This window comes from Kryptolebias marmoratus, linkage group LG6 (genome assembly GCF_001649575.2).
Source record: "Kryptolebias marmoratus isolate JLee-2015 linkage group LG6, ASM164957v2, whole genome shotgun sequence".
In the NCBI taxonomy this organism is placed as follows: domain Eukaryota; kingdom Metazoa; phylum Chordata; class Actinopteri; order Cyprinodontiformes; family Rivulidae; genus Kryptolebias; species Kryptolebias marmoratus.
In genome coordinates this window covers 22,518,586-22,534,903 of record NC_051435.1, presented here as the reverse complement: position 1 = coordinate 22,534,903, position 16,318 = coordinate 22,518,586, and the positions used below count along the sequence as shown (strand labels likewise).

General features: G+C 37.7%; 1 protein-coding gene across 2 annotated transcripts in view; it reads right to left on the bottom strand.

Moving 5' to 3' along the window:
* Nucleotides 1–3,811: 3,811 nt before the first annotated feature.
* The window catches only part of pdia5 (protein disulfide isomerase family A, member 5), a 69,631-nt gene continuing 57,124 nt past the window's right edge, over nt 3,812–16,318 (bottom strand). Inside the window, exons 15-17 of one of the 2 annotated variants that reach the window (XM_037976125.1) lie at nt 15,876–15,946; nt 10,849–10,983; nt 3,812–6,454 (exon numbers count right to left, since the gene is read on the bottom strand). In XM_037976125.1, coding sequence (XP_037832053.1) covers nt 6,374–6,454; nt 10,849–10,983; nt 15,876–15,946 — 287 coding nt within the window. In that variant the 3' untranslated portion in view covers nt 3,812–6,373. The remainder of the gene's footprint in view (nt 6,455–10,848; nt 10,984–15,875; nt 15,947–16,318) is intronic. The other variant, XM_017421212.3, reaches the window with a different exon arrangement.

Below are 16,318 nucleotides of genomic sequence, written 5' to 3'. Positions count from 1 at the left end.
TAAATTAAACCATTTCAGTTTAGTTTTTATTTCAGTTTAGTTTGATCGTCATTTACTCCAGTTACTAAATTCCCACCAGTGGAAAACTAACCCCATTCTTAAGTATTTGATGTGCAGAATTGTTTTTTTTTTCTTCTTTTTTTTCCTTCAGTTTAGGCTATAGAATGAAAAATGAATAATGAATGTGTATCCAGAGCCTTCCAAGCTTTCGAGCTCCACTTAGATCTGAAATAGGCCATTTGCTGGTGTCAGCATTTTCTTCAATTTTCATACATTTCCTGTAGAAATGGGGGGTGGGGGGAGAAAGTATACACACTACCCAGAGCACAACAGCGTGTCAGCCTGGGGGAACCTCTCCAGTACCCTCACAGCCCATTTGTGTGTGTGCTAAAGCCAGAGAGAAGCAGACGTATAAGGAAAGTGGATGATGGATGCGTGCTGCTGCTGACAGCTTGATGAATCGCCACAGGTATGTGTGAGTGTTTAATGCAGAAAGTGGCAGGTGTGAGGAAGGCAGTGTCATTCGCAGTGACACAGACTAAACACAGGTGCACAAACACACACACACACACACATTTCACACATCACTGCTAATTGTCTCTCTCCCTGGACGTCATTGGTTCACATTTCATTTCTGAGTTCAGGAATCTTCAGAATGGCATTTTCAGATCTACAAGGGATTCCTGGTGTAATTGTTCTCCTTTTAGGAAATCCAGTTTTAAGAGGCTGAAGTGTTAAACCCGGACTGTTCCAGATCTATATCCCTGACCATTGTTGCTGAATGCCTTGGTCTTATTCAAAATCCTAGATATGCAGTAAAGTCAAAAAGAATCTGTCATTTGAGATCTAACACTATAGAAAGATAATTTTCCTTCTTGCCTTCTTTAACAGCACCTGCAAACACAAGGTTTGTAGTAAAACATTTTGCAGCCTTCGATTCCTCTGAAACACTTTTAGAATGAGGTGAAGCGTCCACTTCAAGCTAAAACTTCCTTCTCTGCATTGCTGTTTAACCTTATTGAAAAATAAGGTCCTTGGATTCTTTGGGAAGCATGAGCCCCAATATTTTGTATAAATATTAAGGGGGGGGGGGTCTATCAATCTTGTGTTTTTGTGGACAGTTGCATTAAAAAGGTAAAGTTAGAATTACAGCCATTTACTAAGCAGGGTGAGCTTATTGCCTTGAAAATAAAACTTCTTGGTACATTTATCTAATGACCTGTTGAATCAGACCTAATGCTTCTTTTCTAATGTATTTCTTCAGGACTAAATTACAGTGATTGGACAGTTGTGCTGCATTTAGACCTTTTTGCTTTGTGTTAAATAACAAACTAAACAATATCACTTGGTGCACAGTGGGACCAAAAAGTTAAAATAAAAAAAGAGGTCTAGAACCACTACTTGTCTTTTTAGATGTGGCCATAAAGCTGAACTGAATAAATGACCACCTGCTCTTCCTCGGTTTAGTAGGTGTCCATGAATCCATTGTGACCAGATAATTGAAGAATAGGCTCCTGGGTGAACAATCTAAAGGTGTTAAACACAGTGACACACAAATTTAGCATTTCACAGCTTGTCTTGACAATCTGACAACACTTGACAGGGACTGTGAGGGGGAAAAATGGGATGAACTGATAAATTAAAGCTTGTAGAGACTGACAAAACATGATGGAAACTTCTAGACATCTTCCAATTTATGCTTTGAGAAACTCAGATTCAGTCTAGCAGATGGCAGTGTCACTGGTGACACAAACCACCTTAATAAAAGAGACAGAAAAAATATTCAGACTGGAGCTTGAAGTGGTGCTAAACAGATGTTTACAAACAACAATACTGCTCATGTTCAGAGCCAACTTGCTAATGGACAAAATTAAGAATTTACAGGACACAACAAACTGCTACCAAATTAAAGAAAATATCTAGGGTTTATTTATTTTTTTGTCCAACTCCTAGAAATGAACAATTAATATTACTGGTAGTACATAGCTTTTCTTTATTTGGAAAGATAGTTGAATTCTGATGGATAGTCAGAGCGGGGCCAAGCCCAAACCGGATTGCTGTTGGTTTGTAAAACCATTCAAATCTCAAAAAATACATCAGTTCAGGGACATATTATTTTAAAAGCTTATACACTGCCACCAATTTCAAATTTAAGTTATTTATAAAACACTGTGGTTATTTGCAGGCATAAATAGCAGCAACATATTGCCATAGCCCTTCCTGTGCAGCCTGGGGCATTTCCTATAGAGATGTCAATATTTCTGCAGGAATCCCAGTGTGATGCAAAACTGATGGCAGCGAAAAGGTTTATAAAGTATGGTTGACTTGATGAGCTATGATTTGTTCATCAATTCAATCAAAATTAAACCATTTCTCCAAACTGAGGACATTCAAAAAGCTATCTAAAACAGGTAAGATGTTAATTGTTCATAACCTTTCCATAGATTTGGGATAGTGCAGATTTTTTATCCAAACTCTTTTTTTTAAAGTGGTCGACATTTTTTTTCCTGAATTATTTAGACACTACTATAAAAAGTACAGTTCTCTTCACACTATTGACTGATCCAAATAAATTACCTCACTGTGGTGTCAGAGGAAAATCTTTAAACTTTCCCCATCATTTTCTGTTGGATTGATTTGTGCTGTTTGATCCAATTTGTCAGCAAATTCAAACTAATGAAGAAAAGGCATATTAAGGATGACAAAACGAGATTTAAACAAGATATATCTAAATCACAAAGATGCGATTGTGAGTTAAAGTTGAGGAATGAAAAAACTGACATCACATGGATAGAATGGCAAACGATTATTGACAAAAGGGAAAACGAGTTCCAATAAATAATCTGAGCAGGCGCTGACTTTCCTCTATCCACTCTTCAGCCTCTGGTTATTATGGTAATTTTGCATTAGTTAAAACACTGTACCCAGCCTCCAAGAAAACCCACAACTTCTTTTTAATAAATAAATAAAACAATCCTCCTCCCAGGCATTAAAAACTGTGCCATCCCTTTGAAAGTCCTCCAAAGTGAAACGGAGACTGAGGGACTCTGGGGCATTATTCAGCCTGCAAAGACTAAATTCTGCACGCATCCCAACAGCAGCGCTTCATCTGCATAGAACTGAATGATCTATAGACTGGACACACAAATCTGCAAAGTCACATCCAAGTTCTGGGGTGGACGCTGTAAGGCCTGCACAAACCGATCTGAAAAGGACCGATTTATTCTGTAAATGCAGCACCTCGGAAAAAGGAAACTGGCAAGTTTTACACTGAGATCTTATGTCATGTTTGAGTCCAGTCTCACAATAAATCAGTCAGTGTCAGATCTGCTGAGTGCTACTTGTGCTTCATTTGCTGTGCATTTTTTTTTTGAGATGTGAGAAGAAAGAAAAAAGGAAAAATCTAAACAAACAAGGACAAAGTGACACAAGAACTGTGCATTAGCCCGAAAACCCAACAAGGTCAGAATCAATTTATTTCCTGCTTTTAGTCAGGCTACGCTGCTGTATTTCCACTTTGCTTTCTCTTCAGCTTTGACATAAATTCAACAGCAATCCCTTCAGTATTTGCTGAGTCAATTCATATCAACCGAAAGGCGTCAAAGTCATGCTGACGCTTTAGAAAAATTCAGTGGGATCACCAGAAATATTTGAGTTCCATGTCTGGGAGTCAAAACTGTTTGTTTCCATCCATCTAAGAGTTATAGGCAACTCGGGAGTCGTACGTCAAACGCTGCTCTGAAACTGTTCAGGAAGAGGCTTTGTTGGAAAAACTGCCCATACAGCAGATATGTGTTTATCACATAAAAAGCAGCTGAAAAAACCTTTGTTTTTTTGGAAACGTTTGGCTTTATTTCATTTTTTTTTTTAGGGGCAAAACTGTACATATGGCTGGGCACAGAAAAATCAACAAAGGCAACAAATGACTTCTTGGCATAAAAGTGTGAAAAAAAATGCCCACACAACATGGATACCTTTGGGATAAAGGATGAAGTCTTACTAAACAAATGGAGGATGTCAGTGTGAAAGCTACGAAACAAAAAACAAAGGAATAATGAAAGGTAGTTTGTTCATGAGAGAATAATAATAAAAAAACAAACACACCAAATTACAGCAACACCCATCTTCATAAAACCCTCTTAAAGAAATCTCTTGCTCAAATGAAATTGTATTGATTACACTGAACACTTGTTACAAAAACTCATTTGGTGCCAGCCAGAACATTTGAGATACTTCCACCATAATGAGCTCCTTAAGATAACAATAAAGGGTTCAGGAACCTCTACTGGTGATACATTATGTTTGATATGTCACCGTGACAGAACAGAAAAAGGACAAATAAATTGCGTTTCTCAAATACAAATGTAAACATTTTAATTTAGTGACCAAAGGGCTCAAAATGATTCAGCTGGAATGTAAAATAATAAATGCATTCCCTTTAACGGTGTTACACTATCCCTGAGAACCTTATTCATAATGAAAGAAACCCAAGATTTGAATAATAAATCACAAGCGCAGCTACAGATAGGACTTTAAATATTAAGACAGGCCGAAGCACAGAATTTCAAAAGATGATGGCCCCCACATTGATGGCATTATGCTGGGAGAGGTGGAAGAGTGTTTGGGGGCGTGGGAGCTGGGGGAGATCGCTGTCCAAACTTTGAAAGTAGGTGAGCAGAAACCAGGTCGAGGCGTGGCAGGCGGACGCAGACTGAGGCCAGACTGTTCAGACTGCTGTCATTTTACACTCGAGTCATCAGGTTGTTGGGCAAAAAGCAGTGGAAACGCATAAAACAGACTGGGCACTCTGAAACAAAGGGTCTGAATGTCTAATCAGTGAGCCAGAGGTCTGAACTGTTCCAGCTCTGTGTGGGTGTATGAGAGGACTGAGGTGCACAGAGAACTTCAGAAGAGTTACAAGTTTGGACATTTTCTGATCAACATACGTTTAGCAGGCAAACGTGTTTTTGCACACTCCATGCTTATGTAAATGAGCCTTCCTTTTACTAAAACATTCATGAAAACCCATTCTGAACGATCATTAAAGGAGGCGAAAGAAGGGAAATCGTTCCCTTCTGTTTTTACTTGGTGTGGTTGAGGTCATGAGGGAGTTGCAAAGACACCAGGCCTCTGATTCCTTTTCACTTATATTTATTGTAGTTTTTGCAATTCAAGATATTTATTTATTTATTTTATCTTTAGGGCCACAGCTTTAAGATCATAAAAACTTTTCAAGATTCTTTTAAAAGAAAATCAAATACAGAATACTGACTCTTCAGCTACAATAATGTCCATTTCACAAAGTTAGATTGTTGCAGTACCTTAGTACCTAATCTGGAGCTTCACATTCTATTTTAAAAGCTTTAAAGAGATATTTCACATATTTGAAGTGCAGGTCTTTGAAAAGGTTATGGACAATTAATATTTTGTTGTACACATCTTCAAACAAGCTCAATTTGAAGAAACAGAAATTAGTTTTGACCAGATTGATGAGCTGGTGGTCAGCATGAGAGGGGCCAGGAACAACCTCTAATCTCAGCCTGGTGCACTTTTGACAGGAATATCATAATACTTCTAAAATAACAGTGTATAAAATACATTTGGATGAATTACAAAGAAATATTTAAGACTCAATCTATTTTGGTCTTGGCCAATCTTGGACTAGCCATTAGCTCGTCAATCGGCTCAGAACTAAACTATTTCTCCAAACTGAGGTCATTCAAGGAGAAATCCACAACAGGGAAGATACTAAGTGTTTATAACCTTTCCACAGAGCCCCACTTCTAAATATCTGAACCGTCTTTAAGATTTTACAGATGTTAATGGAAATGAAAGCTTGTAAAATGTATTCTAAATGATCTGAGACTAAGTGATGTACTGGATGGAATAAAGTCTCAGTACTTAAAATGAAACAAACAAACATCCTCTAGAGACAGAGTTAACATGACAGGATGGGATAAGAACCCTTTGGGTAGTGGGAAAGAGTGCAGCCTCCGTGTAAATGTTATTAGACCCACAACCAGCCGCCACCACCTCAGCAGGGGTCACTATTGCATAGATACAGTCAAGGGTGTAACTTTGAACACATTTAGTCACAGTGATTGGGAGGAAAAAATAAAAACAAAAACAAACAACAAAACCTTGTCTATTTTTGTGCCCATCAGAATATCCATTTAAAAAAAAGAAGTCTCAAGTGGGTGGTCAGACTGTAAATACCCCTCTGGTATCATTACAAACAAGATCACCACGGTATAAAAAAATAGCCTTTCGCTGAGGTCATCGAGTCTCCCACTTCAGTGCTGATCTGGCCTTTGCCAGGCTCAAAGGTCACAGTGCATTGCCCCCCCACCCCCCAGTTTCCTGCATGCAGCCCTCAGAGCTCCTCCTTCCTCTTGACTACCTTCTCCTGGTCACGGCCTCTTAGATTGCGCATAAATCCTATGAAGCCTGCCTCCTGCAAAGAAAAGGATAGTTAGAATCACTTGAGCACTTTTCACAACTTGAAGCAATTTACCAGTGTTGAAAGGACTTTTTTTTTTATTCAGTGCTGTTGTTGAAGATTGTGTCAAGGTGGTCTGACAGAACTGAGAAGGAGAATCCAAATACTGTCGCCAAGTTTAAGCTCACTCTGCTTGGTTCAAGATCAATATCAAGATCTGTCATGTGCTGATACCCCAGTAAAGTTTGGCTGAACTGTCCACATGACTCATCCACATATTCTTATGATTTTGCCTAAAATCATTTGTATGACTTTATGTTTCAGTTTAGCTGTGAAAGTCTATTAATGAGAAACAGTTTGGATGCGAAAAAGTAAAAAGAATAAAGCAAAGCTCTCACTTCTTTCCAAAGTACTTCTGAGATATCCAAAATAAACTGAAAGTTCCAGTGGGGGAAAAAAACAACCCAAAAGTTTTATCTTATTCACGAAAAATACAGGAGTCCTTCTGTGTGCAAAGAATTTTTATGATAACTTGAGTTTACTGCATTATTATCTTCTGTACAATTCTCTATTTTATACTATATTAGTACAGATATAAAATCTGTAGCCACTCTTAAAAAGACTTAACACTTAAATCTAGATATTAAAGCAATAGTTCAGATCTATTGAAGTGGGGTTCTGTGGAAAAGTTGTGAAGAATTAATATCTTGCCTGTTGTGGATAGCTCTTTGAATTCTGACCGAACCGATGAACTAATAAATTGAGTGGGGATGAGACCAAAGTGGATTGCTGCTATTTTAAAACTCCAATCTCAGGTTATGTGATCACTATTTTGAATACTGTTACATTGCTGCCAAATTCAAATTACATGGTTATTTACATAGATTTTAATGGTTATTTGCAAGCACCGATAGTGGCAGCAAGCTGTAACACTTTGGGCACTTCCAGCAGGAATATCCTAATATTTCTACCAAAAAAGCCATGTAATGTGAAATGGACAGAGGTGTAAAGGTTCATAAAATAGCATTTACATGAATGGAATTTTTGAGACTGGAGTTGTTTTAAGACGGCAGCAATCCACTTTGGTCATGACCCTGTGCTCAAGTAGTCATTAGCTCATCAATCCAGTTGGGATAAAACTATTTCTGCAAACTGATGATGGTAAAAAAAACAAAACTTCAAAATGGCTCAACTATTTCTTTTGAAATCAGGCCAAATACAAAATAAGATAAGTTTGAGACAACTGAATATGCTCAGCACCATTCAGTGTAAAGTACTTTTTAACAGGACACTGAACTAAATAAGTGTGAGGTCATTTGAAAGGGCAAAATCAGAGCTTTTCATAGATATATGACACATGAAAAGGTACTGATGTCAACCATCAGAAAGATCAGAAACATGGAGTTTTCACTGTCTTAGGGGCTAATGGGACAGATAGAAAATTTAAAAAAATACTTCTGGGCTTTTCTCAGAGGACTTGTTTGAAAAAGTCTAGTCATTCATCAGATTTTATATTTACTTTGTAAATGCATATTAATCCCACATTACTGCTAGAAACCATTTTTCATCAAAAATCTTTGTTTCATTATTTACACATAGGCTTGGGGATTAAAAAATTGGTGGTTAGAAGTTAGATACGGGCATTTTAGGCAAAACACTCTTTGAATTAGTCAGTAATTATTTAAATCATTTTTTTTAAATATTTGAAAAGGAAGCAAATCTAAGTGATCCAGTGCAAATTTAACAGATCACTCAACACACAAAGGACCTGATTTTCTTTTTTTTCAATTTGTGCTTTAGTTTTACCCATCTCTGTATTTTCTTAGGGCCTTACCTCAAGTCAAGGCAAGAGTGAGGATCAACATGCATAGAAAATAGAGCTTTTTGAGAAATTCCCCCCAGAAAGAGTTTTGAAAAACATCAAATTGTATATGTTCAACTCCACAGGCGCCCCAAGCCGGCAACAGGAAGTAAGATCTATCCAAAACAAGGCAGAGTGTAGTGGCTGTGTTGAGACTTTGTAGCATATCTGTCAGAATAAATTACACCAAAAACAGGAAGTTTGTTGACTTCATTAAGAAAGAACCAAATCTGGGTGCTCACAATCTGAGCTTGGCTTTGAATGTGAAAACAATATTTTCACAATTTGAACTGTGAGGGAAAAAAACAGGCAAGGGTAACAAGTGGGCAAAAAATGTGACAAAGTCTTTACTCATTGTAAAGGTTTTACATTTAGTCTTCAGTTGTATATTTTTATCATTTCAGATACAAATTCTCCACCTAGCAAATCACGACCGCACGAGTATCAGAAAATCTTTGGTAAAGCAAAGGACACTGTGCATCATGGGACATCTCCATAAGAATCAGCATTTTACTGAAGGAAAAAAAAAAAAACGACTAATTTTTGAGATTACTGTGAGGCCGTAATAACACTGAAACACTACCAGATCCTGAGAGTAATGGAGGGAATGAGAGTAAGACATGTTTCCTCCCATAAAGTATTACTTCCAGATGTTGCAGATGCATGTCCAGATTTAAAGACAGCAAGGGTAATTCGTGCTCAACTATCATCGTGTGCTTATTTGTCTCTCAGGCCGAGGACGGGATTGCAAAACTTCACCACACTGATTAATTTGTCACAGAGGTCAAAAACCACAAAATTGCCATCCATCCAGTTGCCATATCTGCTCTGACTGAGGAGGAAGTTGCAGGAAGTCGCTCTACTATGGCTTTCAGGTAGCACTGACATTCTTTTATTTCGTCACCATTTTGACTTGATATGTGCAGAATGTCTGCAGGAAGTCAACTGTGAAGCTCAGGGTCGATTTTTCATCACAAAATCTGGCACAAAACTCTGGAGTGTAACTAGTGACATCAACCATCTGAATCAATAGTGGGTGTAATAAAAAAGTAAACCTGGAAATAAAAATAAAGTAGAAGTGAATTCTGAAATTCCTTCTCTGTTCTAACTACAAGGTACCAGACATTAAAAGCCAAGATGTAAAGAGTTCCCAGGATACAGGTCACAGAGGAGCAAAAAGGTGGTGTGGCTCATTACGCGACCCACTCTAAACTGGTGTCAGATGCCCACCACCAGATGAAGATACAAGATGGAATGTGGTCATTGCCAACTTGCTTTGGCACTTTGGAGCAGTAGGTGAATTCATCGGAAACTGGCAACGTTCTCTCAAGCTTCTGCTGAGGTGTCATAAGCTAAACTGTGAAATCCCGTCCTACTTCTGCTCTTCTGGTGAAACAAATGACAGGAGGGATCAAAGACAGAAGCAACAGAGATACCAGAGAAAAAGGAAATAAGGCCTTTGCTGCATTACTTCAAAAGATTCTCAGGGACACTGGATGGAAAGCCACCCGTCAAAAAGCAAAGAGTTGAGGCTGCTTTTCTGCTGAACGGTGCTTCTATGATAAATGGAGAAAAGGTGTGTTCAAGTCCGAATAGATAAAATGATTAACAGTCCTGACAGTCTTGGGAATCTTGCTGCAGGCAAAAAGGTAGACAAACTTAAGAATCAATTCTATGCAGTCTGTTTAAAAACTCATGACAGTTCATTCTCACTTTGACAATTATTTATTCCTGTTCAGTACAGAACAGGAAAGACAGCAGTCAAAACATATGTTTTTATTTTCTTTCCTGGAGGCCCAGAATGTTCTCTGAATAGGTGGGTGGAGAAGAACCGAAACAAGCTACAATTATTTTGGGAGAATCTGTAGCCCAGCTAAGAACATCTCGCTTCGTATTTTAATATGCAGCTAATGTGATATTCTCAACACCTACTGGTGTGTTTGGGCATTTCCTCATTTGTGTTACAATGTGAGGAAGGAGGGAAAAAAAGTATTTGCTTTGCAGCCGGGGCCTTAGATGGAGGACAAAAAAAAGCCTTCAAGTTCTAAAAAAAAAAGTCCAACATGGCTTATGGCTCATAGTATTACAGGTCAAAGGTCAGGGTGTAAAACTCATACATGTTGTGTGATTAAATGTTAAATGTACTGAGACCAGAATTAAAGTGCGGAAACATTAAAAGTTTGAACAGAATATAATTAAGTGTCTACAGATGGTTTTTATTGTTCTATCTAAAGGAAACATTCTCCTACAGGTGAAATTCTATTAACTGTATGGCTTTCTTTTTGTCATAAAATGAATTCATTTTCATGCCTTCTTAAATCAAAAAATGAGCAGAAATTGCCTGGAATGACTGTGTGTGTGAGTGTAAATGTCTGCACTGAAACCAGGCCAGCTGGTTTAAATATAAAGTCTGGATACTGTTAAAGTGAGCCCAAAACAATGTTTAACAGCAGATAATTACAACTGCAGACTAAATTTGGACTTGATTCTCAGTTATCATGATCTTACAGAGATATCTGGGAACAAAGCAGTATTTTGTGCCACTTACCCCACGTTCTCCGTTGTACTTTTCCACAAACTTGCCATAGTTGTAGTAGTTGAATGTTGGGTAGCCCTCAACCCCCTCCTGCTTACAAAGCTCATGGTTCTGTCCTTTTGTGCAGTCCACAGCAGCGTACACAATCTAAACAGAAACAGTTTATTGACCATCAGTGTGGTTATTTGTAGAGAAAAAGATTTATGTAGAAATTGCATAACTAACTAGAGAGGAATGGTAAAAAATGACTCAATTACTGAAAAGTATACTTAGTGGCATAAATTGTTCAAGAGTTGAAACTGTTTAGAAATCTAGCAGTTTTTTATGTAAAAGAAATGATAATAGTGCAATCATTTCTTTTAATAATGATAGTACTAGTCATGATGATTAAAACAGACTTCACCTACACCTCTGTAAATCAAGTTTATAGGATTTGATCATGTTTTACATTTATTGCATTTAAACAACGATTATCATTTAGATTTAGTTTGTTCTAGTGTCTCTTAAGCCTCTCTTAGTATATCCTCAAGTAAAAGGAATTTTCCAATTTTTGCTTTAAAAGTTTCAACTGCATCTTAGAAAATTGCCTAAAAAGAGTCGTCAACTCTGTTCTGAAAGGCAGCCGAGACACCATTACTGTATCCAAAATTAGACCATTAGCTTCTTTTTCTGTTTGCAAAGTTGATTGTTGCTGAGATCCATTTTTCCGAGGTGTTGGACAAAACCCAGACAACAATCAGCCTGACACAAAACACAACAAGGAGGACTTATGTTGTGTAGCTGTTGCATCGATTAGTGACAAGCCATCCCAAAGAGGCATAAATGCTGCCTCACTGCTACATAGCTCACTCAGTGTGTCCTTATGGACAGCTGAAATGTCACCTCCTCTCAGGGTGCTGAGCACTGCACACTGATCTTGTCACCATCAAATAATCACTCCCTGTCTGTCTGCTCAAGCAGAATGTAGAAAGAACAGACATGATGCAGAAGGAAAATAGGTTTGACCTTCTTTGCAAATCCTCAGACGAAGTAACGAAATCTTTTCAGTTTGCCAGTAAGAAAATATATGAAAATATGTTTATTTAAACTGAGAATTTACATAAGTGTGACAATATTGTAGAACAATAACACTGTTTAGTCCTGGTTTTGTCTACATCAGGAGCTCAGACATTAGCATACAAAAAGGAAAGCCAGAGGAATTGTCCATGTTAGAAAAAAAGCCATTTTTTTCCTCTGTGACCTTTTATTTAAGAGTCTAGGCCTTACTGTGTTCCTGTAAAAACGGATTTCACAGTCATGTGACCAGCAAACTCTGCATACTCAGCCAGACTGAGCAGGTTCAGCTTGCAAAGACTGAAAATTTGCTGAGAGCACTGAATATCATTTTCCTGAGCAGTTCATCAAAACATACTTGTTACAATAGAAAGCAGTTTCCAGCCCAAACAAACTTTGAAGGAGTGCTACAAACATTCAAAATCAGGAGATATAGGAGCCCAGACTCATTCAACAGATTAGTCTATTTTCTGTTGCTTATGTTCAACAAAGATCACATCACAGCAGACAATGACAGTAGTAAAGCCTGGTTTATTCCCATTATTCTCAGCCTCATAAATGGCCTCCAGACAAAATGGACACCCCAGCACTCATCGTCCGTTGGGGGAGAGGGGGATTTGGGTTGTGTTGATTTGGTGCACATCCCAAATTTTGTTACTTGTTGAACAGTGGTAGTTAAAAACAGGAAGAACAACAAGGCAGTCTTGAGCAGATTTCTACAGCCATCCGTACGACTGAACAAAAGCCAAGAAGGTACAATCATAAACTTCAGCAACTGCTTAAATAAGATTAAACATTTTAGTTACATTTTGTAAAAAGACTTCCTGTGAATGACTCTTCTTGTTCCATTCCTACAACACGTTGGTATTTTTTCCTGTAGCAACCCGTATTGTTTAAGATCAGAACTGCTGTGAGTGCCATGTCTAAGGCATCAGTATAAATAGCAACTACTCTCTTGACGCCATAATTCACAAGAGCCATGAGTCGCACGCCAGTATAATTTGGCCTTAAGATGGCTTCTACTTTATCAACACAAATGCATTTTTAATAGTGCTAGTGTTGCTTAAAACATTCAATTACTTCAGCCAATCAACTTACGTTTATGTATAGACCAATCACATCCCTATATGTCCTTTGAGAAGCACTATTGAGCGAAGAAAGTGCCTACTCTGAAGCAGGAACTAAAAAAAACCCAATAAACAGTTATAAATACTGCAAATGGCCACAGTGCTGCCAGTGCAAAAACAAAAAAAGATGAACTACTTCAAACTGTAAAGTGTTTTTTTGTGGTCAGGAAGCACATATTGAAAGGCAGTAACATTCCCGAGAACACTGGCGTGAAGTGGGAAATGTTGGTGATCAATCCACTCACCTTTCAACTGAACAAACTCTTTGCAACAGATCATCTACTTTGTGCTACACACATTACAGTAAGAGCACACCTAAGTAGCTTCTACTTTAGCAATGCAAAAGCAGGTCTACTTGTGCAGGAGCTGGAAGACTGTTCAGTTTGCTTGGCCAAAGGCTAACTGTCTCAAATGGTTATTAGGACAGTGAACTGGTCCCCTGTGATCCAAATGTACCTATGGGACCCCTTCTGGGTTACTGCACCGAGATAAAACAAACAAACAAACAAAAAAAACCCAGCAGGAAGCAGCAACCAATAGTACAGTCAACAAGCGCTGTAAAGTAACAACAATCTTCATCCTCCTGCTCATCCCTGTGTAATCAATCAGAGCTGCAGTGAATTGACAGGAGAAAATGAAGTTGTAGAGTTGTCGTTCTTCAAGGTCTGCAGCTAATTCCGTTATTGATCCATCTTCAAGTGACAGAGGACCCAACATCAAGCCATTTACTGAATTGCTAAATTACCAGCTGGCTGGGTTTCAATCTAGCAGCATCACACCCAAGAGCAAAATGATAAGCAAACTGTTGTGATACACTGAGATAAGTGTCTTAACACAACAAGACAAATATGGTTACAAGATATGGCTGTGTAGGTGGTACCAGATGAGAGACAACATAACTTAAATATAGGGGACACTGTAACACATTTTTGCTTGATTGTATTCATTTTAAACTTGATTTCCAATTTTGATTTCAAAGGTAAATGATAAAAAAAATTATTCCTAAGCTTTTGACAATGCAGCCCATTTTGGCACATTAACAACCTTCTGGTGAGTTATATAAGTGTTACTTCTGGTCAGTCTTGCTTGAATCACATTCCCAGCATCGATGCATGTATGGTATACTCACAAAAAACAGCTCCATTCCACCTCCAGTGCTCAGAAGCCCTAAAGGTAATCTACAAGATGATTTACTGACAATGCAAAAGACTTAGAACCCTAAAATACATACATGTCCAATAACATAAGTCAGAGCAGGGTCTGGAAAAACAAGTTAAATGAAAAACAACAACAAAAAGAAAAAAATAGGAATTATTATTTCTATTGCAGCACGATTGGGAAAGGTCAGTCTGTTTAATAAAGTGATTTTAAAGCTACACTAGCAGCAAAAGGGTTAATAAAATAACTAATTAAACTGCATTCTCACTAAAACCAGGGAAAAAAGCTTTTGAAAACAGCCTGTTCCAGCCAATGTGCAGGTTTAATTAGCTACTGATTTGCATTAAGGGAAAAGATAACTCTGCAAATTGTGTATGCAGCTCGCATGTTGTTATACAGCAAAATGTGCAGTTTTAATTGTTTGTCTTCAAAGCTGCAGCTAATCTTGTGTTTGTCTTTGGTAAATCAGGCAAGGGCAGCTAATAGACTGATCAACACCAGCTCGGTGTAACACACTGGGACTTGGCTTGATTAATAATGAAGATTGCCAAGTAAACAGTCTCACTTTGAACATTTTCCTTACTCAAACAAAACTTTAAACCTCCTATGGCCTCTAAGAGGACAACAGGCAGGAAAACAGCTTAAACTTGTGCATTTAAACAAAATTGAAAGTCTCCTGGTTGAGAAGCTTGTGAGATTTTTCACTGTGGAGCTCGGATCAGGATGCTGATCCAAACTCTGCAGCTGAATACTGAAGCTATGACATAATGAAAACTTTGGACCAAACATTTTCTTTTCATTTGTAGGTGCTTAATGTTACAACAAGTGTTACAAAAAGTTGCCTCAGAAAATCTATGACTACGTTGTTGAGAATATGTCACTGTTTCAAACCATCTGACAATAATTTTGAGAAATTCCCAACAAATGAGAACAGGAACATGACACAGCCTCAGCTTAAAGAGCAATTAATGTCAAACTTCTTCATGGAGTTTTACAACCAAAATACATGATAGATAAAGCCCTTATCCCCCCTCTTTTAGATGATAAATTGTTGCCATGCAAATTGCCAGACATGCACCCATAATTTCTCAGTGAGCATGTGTGTGAGAGGGAGACCTCCAAAGTTAAAGAGGTTTGAAAATAAGCCCTGCAGTCCGAGGTTATTATCAGGGAAAAGAGGGAGAGTGAGTGTGTTGGAACACAAGCCCCAGAAGAAAACGTAATGGGGATGAAAGATGAGCACATCCTGTTGAGACTGCATGAACCTTCGATAACCTCAAAACCCCAAATGTTCAAAACAAAATATTTTATGACACAGCGTGAAGTTTAGTAAAATGAAAAAGATATGCTTAGCTGGCAAGATTTCAGTGACTTTTCTCCGATAAAGAAAACCTGTTGCTGATTAAAAGAAGAAATTTGAACATTTTCTTCAAAGTTTTTCCTATGTTGAGTTGTTAACAGAAAGCTGATAAAATCAAAAGATTGTTCACCAGACAATATATAAATCAAATATTAAAGATGGAAAATGCCAATATCCAGTCTTGTATGAGCTGCGGAATGACAAAATACATTTCATGTATCTATCTTCTTCCACCTTGACATGACAGAAAACTGAAGGAGTGAAATATCAATGCTGTCTTCTTGCATTAACAGCTGCTTGTTCCTGCTTGTACAGCTGAAGATGTGGAAAGACAAACTGACCTTGCGATCTTCCTTAAAGAGCTCCGCTGCTGTGGTGAAGTGAGGGACGGCATTTTTGCAGTGTGGACACCCTTAAAAAAAAAAAAAAAAAAAAAAAAGGTGGGCAATATTACAGCTCATTAATCCTCCTGTTTATACAATTATACAATATTATTATGTTTCAAGTTTTAAACAGAACATTAGTTAGAAATTTCAAACTTAACATTACTAACATGAATGTATTCACAGATAATTTTTTACTTCAATGTTCATATTTTTAGGAAGTTTTACAATGTCTAAAAGACAGGGCAATCATATATATTCAAAACTTACTTAAGTATAAACAAGAAAGGAGAAAATACTTTTTGAATTTGGTTAAAAATATGCAATTATGTGATATTGCTTCAGCCTGTTAGCTCTGATTACACATCTCCCCTCCAGCTTCAGGTGAAGTCTGACATTAT